Source organism: Apodemus sylvaticus, chromosome 8 (assembly GCF_947179515.1).
Source record: "Apodemus sylvaticus chromosome 8, mApoSyl1.1, whole genome shotgun sequence".
Lineage (NCBI taxonomy): Eukaryota > Metazoa > Chordata > Mammalia > Rodentia > Muridae > Apodemus > Apodemus sylvaticus.
Window position 1 is genome coordinate 76,048,329 of NC_067479.1, and position 6,025 is coordinate 76,054,353.

General features: G+C 42.5%; 1 protein-coding gene across 1 annotated transcript; it reads left to right on the top strand.

Annotated features, from left to right (window-relative positions):
• Positions 1 to 4,403: 4,403 nt before the first annotated feature.
• Rnase9 (ribonuclease A family member 9 (inactive)) lies at positions 4,404 to 4,961 on the top strand. The gene has a single exon (XM_052190286.1). It carries the CDS (start codon positions 4,404 to 4,406, stop codon positions 4,959 to 4,961), a length of 558 nt encoding a protein of 185 aa, XP_052046246.1.
• Positions 4,962 to 6,025: the final 1,064 nt, after the last annotated feature.

Here is a 6,025-nt window from a genome sequence, read left to right on the forward strand (position 1 = left end):
GTGACAGCTTCATATCTTTATGAATTTTAGTGGTTTTCATACTTTCTTCCCCTCTCATCCCTCTCCCTCTTCTGCATCTTCTTATCAACAAGTCCCCTTCCACTTTCAGGCCTTCTATTGGCACATGGTCTATCACCAACTCTGGATCTCTCCTTAGGCTGGACTAGCTGACCAGTGAGTCCCTGGGCTCTGCCCGTCTCCAGCCCCACAACTGGGGTTCCAGGGCAAACACCCCAAGCCCAGCTTTGTATGTGACTTCTAGGAATTTGAACTCAGACTGTCCAGCTCACACAGCAAAGACTTCACACACTGAGCCTGTTCTCTGTCCAGAACAATCCTTTCTTATTAGTCCCTGCTTATTGTAACATTGTTTTGAATATTGTCCTGCACATTACCAAATCAAGGTGTTCAACCAACGTGCCTGCCACACCCATCTCTCAGGGAAGAAGCAATACATTTACAGGTATGTGTATCTGTGTGTGTGTAAAATTTTAAATATAAATGAGATCATATTATACATTTAATTTCGAGACTTGCTCCAAAAAATTTCTGATGTTCTTTCCATGTCAATATAAAAATCTACTGATTTGCTTAGAAACCTTTTACTTTTAAAATAATAATAAAGTCGTAGGAGGCTATAAAATCGTACCACTGCTTTTCATTCTCTGTCCTTCCTCCATAGAAATAGTTTATAAACCTTCAGCATAAAAATCAAATAATCCCATTGAGCAGACTACAGGCCTTAATCAGATTTCATCATGTTTTGTGTAAACTCAAGTGTTTATCCGTATGTTGCATGCATTCGTGTGTGTGTGTGTGTGTGTGTGTGTGTCTATGTGTGTCTGTGTGTATGTATACATGGTGTGTACATACATGTGTATGTGTTTGTGTGTGTATATGTATATATGGCATGTGCATACATGTGTATGTGTTTGTATGGTGTATGCCTACAATTGTAGTATGTCCATGTAGAGTGTGCATGCATGTATGTATGTGTGTGGCATGTGCATGCATGTGTGGTTTGCATGTACTTCTGTGAGTCTGTGTGTATGTGTATATTGGTGTATGCATTTACATTTGGTGTGTGCATGTAGCATGTGCTTGTACACATACATATGTGTATGGTGGTATGTGTATGCATGTGTGGTGTGTCCACTAATGTATGCATGGACATGTATATATATGTGTGTTTGCTTGTGTGGTATGGCTGCGTGTGTGTATGTGTGGTGCCTGCTTGTGTGTGCATGTGTGGTGTGTGCATCTGTGTATGTGTGTATGTCTGTTTGTATATATATATATATATATATATATATATATATATATGCATATATGTATAGTGTGTTTATACATGTGTGTGATGTTTTTATGTGTGTGTGTGTGTATGTGTATCATGTGCATGTGTGTGTATGCACATGCGTTCCATTAATGTTGAAGAACTGCTTCATGCTGGACTAGTCTGCTCTCTATCTCTATATTTCTGTAATTTTGAGAAAATATGACATTAGACCCATACAGTTATATAATGACTTTTCTTTAAAAACAACTATTTTAACATGTAATAATAATTAAAGACTGCGAGGCTAACTGAGTTCAGCGTCCTGATTTCTCCACCTACACAAATGCCCATGGCCCTCACTGGTTGTCTGTTCAGTATGAGCAGCTCTTTTGTCAACAATTAAAGTTCTGCTAGGGTTTTATCACAGTTTTCCTTTTATTTCCTCAAGAAAAGCATAGCCAACTAGTCAGAAATCCCCACATCGCTGATTTCCTCAAGTGATAGAGACCAGGCCAATCGGAAGAGTAATTTTCGTTGATGAAAGAAGATGGGGGGGCTGCACAGTGGGAACGCTGTGACCCTAGAAGAGGGTACAAAAGTGACAGAGTCTGGCCCTGTCATTCCACAGAGTGTCCACAGAGGAGCACATTCGGGCTACAAAGAAGTGGAGAGCAGGTGGTGGCAGGAGTCTGTGAAGAATTTTAACGTGTGTCCTCCTCCTGTGTCCCTTGGACATCCCTCTTCTGTGAGTCAATTCAGGCTCTCTGGTGTTTATGATAACATGATAAGGATTTCTCTCCCCGTTACCTAGACACTTCCAGGTTTGCAACTTATAGAAATTGTACTGTGATATATTTGTTGAAGGCCCTTTTGCTGCTGAGTTCTCTCTCACTAGGTGAATAGGTTCACCTGGACTCCATTGACCATATGTGTGCTGATTTGATCACTCTTGCTCAAGATGCTCCAGGTGTTCTAGGTTCTCCCTGCAGAGTTTTGGGCTGAGCTCTCTGGCTCTCACAGTGTGATATTGATGGAGGTATGAAAAAAATTATGTAGGGGAGGGTATATGAATATGTTCACATGGAAGGAGCACTCAACACCACCAGTTGAAACACGACTTCTTTCCTCCCTCTGTACTTCTCTGCTCACCTTTCCTAGTCTCTCCATTTCCCACTCTCCAACTGTGTATCCCCATCTTCTGACCCTCTCCATAAATTTCTGTGGCCTTTCCTCATTGATAAGAACAGAATTGAAATCTGCAACTACCTACGACTGTCTTCCTACCTTTCTTACACCTGGGCTGGAGTTTCTTGGTTGTTATAGCTGCCGTTCAGGAATGAGAAGATACTAATAATAAACAGTAAATAGAACTTCTGTTCTTTAGCTTTCCAATGTTGGCAATATATAGGAAGTCTTTGTCATAGCTAATGGTAAGACGTGTACAACTTCTTACACTACTATCTGTCTTACTGTTTTAAGATTTAAATTCACTTCAACAATGTACTTATGAGCTGCTCAGAGTCACTCTCTCTTCCTAACTCAGAATGATTTCTTCTCACTGAAGACTGGTATCTCTGCTGTCAAGTTCTAAGTTCACCAATCCACCCTTTGTCTGAGGAACAGATAACAAAGGGTACAACTGAGGTCGGAAGCCATAGACAAATTCTCTCAGAAGCCTACACCAAGTAGAGAGAAGGTCCTTGCTTTCCACTGAGAGAAAGATCTTGGAGAATTAATGAAAAACAGTCATATTTTGGATAGAAATGCACAAGACAACGGGGTCTGGGAGTCTCTACAAAGGACGGTTCTCTAGACAAGTTCGTAGACTATGCTTCGTTGCTTATTTTAGCAAATGGGAAGTCTATGGATAAATGTTGTCACTCCTCAGTTTCCTATAGAAAGAGCTTTAAAGCTGGGTGATGGTGGCACACGCCTGTAATCCCAGCACTTGGGAGGCAAAGGCAGGAAAATTTCTGAGTTCGAGGCCAGCCTGGTCTACAGAGTGAGTTCCAGGACAGCCAGGGCTATGCAGAGAAACCCTGTCTCGGGAAAAAACAAATCCAAACAAAAACAAAAACTAAAACAAAACAAAGAGCTTTAAAATGTATCACAATTAACCAGGCAGGTTTCATGATAAACATCACTAAGATGCACACAATATTTTCCTTTAAAATTATCTTGTATCTTATGTCATTGGCTTAGTGTCGAATTGATAAGCAAAGACAGTTGCTCACAAACTTGTAAAGACATATACATAGGAACAGCAGACTACGGGGTGAAGAGATGTAGAGAAATCCAAGTAATATACAATAACTGAATTCTCTACCGTTGAGATCAGCATACCTATAAACAGTGATGTGAACTGGAGTGGGTTTAGGGAGGAAAAATACAATTAAAACAGGAACGATAAAGTTTACCTCAGGGGCGGGAGGCAGCATCAAGGAAAGCAGTAGAAGGTAGACGACGGACTTTGGAGAAGGGCGCTGTGATGTGGCAAAACACGGAGAGGGCCTTAAAACAGAGCAGTTGGCATCGAAGCAGGAACAGTCAGCCAAGGAGCCAGCTCAGTGCGTGTCTACTGTGCCGCTGCTGGCCTTCCTTGGTTTCTTCTTCAAGACATCTGTGGCCAGATGTGAGCAGGAAGACAGTGAAGACCTGAGATGGGTAGTGTTCCTCCTCAGAGCAAGACCAACAAGGGAAGGCTGGATCATTTCTGGAAAAATTATTGATTTCTGGTAATGAGTGAATTGTGCTTGTTTTGGACCAAGCAGGAGAAGATCCTCCAGAGGACCGCTCTCTTCTGTGGGTGTGGTCTGCCCTCTCTACTACCTTCTCTCACCCTTTTACTGATTTTCTTCCCACCACCACTTCCTCCCCTCTCCCTTCACTTCTTCCCACTCCCCTTCTCTAGCTCTGTCTCTTTCTTTTATATTTCCCTCCTTGATCTGCTACTCAACAGTAACACACTTATGTTAGAGCCAACGTTCGGAAGATCTTCAAGTAAATCCTGAAATCTCAAGTCAGTGAGAGTTAGTCTATATGGTCTCTGGGTGGAAATAAAAAGAAATATTCCATCCTAATAGAATGTCTCTGTTCACATACAACTTTTGTTTCCGCAGGCAAAAAAATGAAGTCTCTGGTTATTGGGTTCTTGTGGCCCTTGCTGCTGCTACTGCTGCTGCTGCCTCCAGTGCTGATGCTGCAGGAGAACTATTGGGATTACAGGGAATACGAATTCGACCCAGAACTTCGTGACTTCCTTAGGGAGTATGAGAGCACTGGACCTACCAAACCACCTACCGTGAAAAGACTCATAGAAATGTTCACTGTTGGTGAACGACCTTTGAATACCTATGAGTACTGCAACAATGAAATCATGACAAAACAGATTCACTATAAGGGGCGCTGTTACCCAGAGCACTACATTGTAGGCGTGTCCTATGGAGAGCTAACAAAAGCCTGCGAAGGTGAGCCAGTGCAGTGTAAGAATGGTATTAAAATTTGCAGAAGAAGTATGCATCTAGTAGAAGGAGTGCGGTGTGTTTTAGAAAGTGGTGAGCGGATGGGAGACTGCAGATATGGAACCATCTACGTGACCGGTTATCCAGTTGTCACTTGTCAATGGGACGAAGACACCCAAATATTTATTCCTAACCATATATATAATATGGTACCACGCAAGTAGCAGGAAAGCATTGTGCACCAGAAATAGTTCTCTCCCCACCCCCAACCTTCTAGGTTTCTCAGAGCAGTTACACGTGGGAGTAGCTCATCCTTTAAAGTCTGATGCTGTTAATCAAAGCTGAGAATGGCAGTTTTGGTCCATTCACTCTGATCATGCACCTCCTTCCTTTTCTGTCTCCAAAGCACTGAATGTCAGCATGGGCTATGATCAGAGAACTCTAGCAGGTGTTTTCATAAAGGTCACAGAATGATCCATGACAGTAAGTCTCCAGCAAACAGATGACAAGCATGAAAAGAAGCAGGGGTGGGGGGTGCGAGTTCAGGTCAATGCCTTCAGAGTTTTGGGAGCTAAGCAGAAGTTCCGAAGTTTGAGGTTTGTCAATGCCGCCAGGCAAAACCCTGGCATAATCAAACAAAGAAATAAACATGCTTTAGAATAGCTGTCTGAAGAGCATCCGAATTTTCATGTGATTTTTCTAGTTGAAAAAGTTAAGTGCTTCACTCTAGTGACTGGCTCTGGGGTGCCTAGGAGGGTTTCTAGGACTGGATGGCTTTTTCCATACACAACGTCAACTTCTTTCAGACTTGAATGCAGTGCATCTTTCCAGCGCTGTGTTTGTGTGTACTTTACTTTGCACACTCTTTCCATTTAGTACAATAAGGTACCACGAAGGAGGAAATCCGGGCAATGAGAGCCTCAAGATAAAAGCCTTTATGAAGATCCTAGGGAAGCCAAGTCCCCAGAGCTCTTCCCAGTTAGTTGTCAATGTTTGTGAGAAGGCCCACAAACAGTGGGGCTGGAGCCCAGACATAAGTCTTCACCAAGACTTTCCCATTAGTCAGTAAATTAAGGCCTGGGTCTGGCAGTTCTTTTCATTTTCTAAAGAGAAAGGTATAGGGAAACCTTGCCTCCAGAAGCCTCACCTGGGAGGCTTTTGACTGTGATGTTGAATAAGTAGAAGTCCTCATGAACTCTTTTGAACCATTGACACCCTTACACTTCAATAGAGCCTTGACAGGGAGCTGCAAAAACTACACATGGCTGGCCTGGTACAGGCTGTGAAC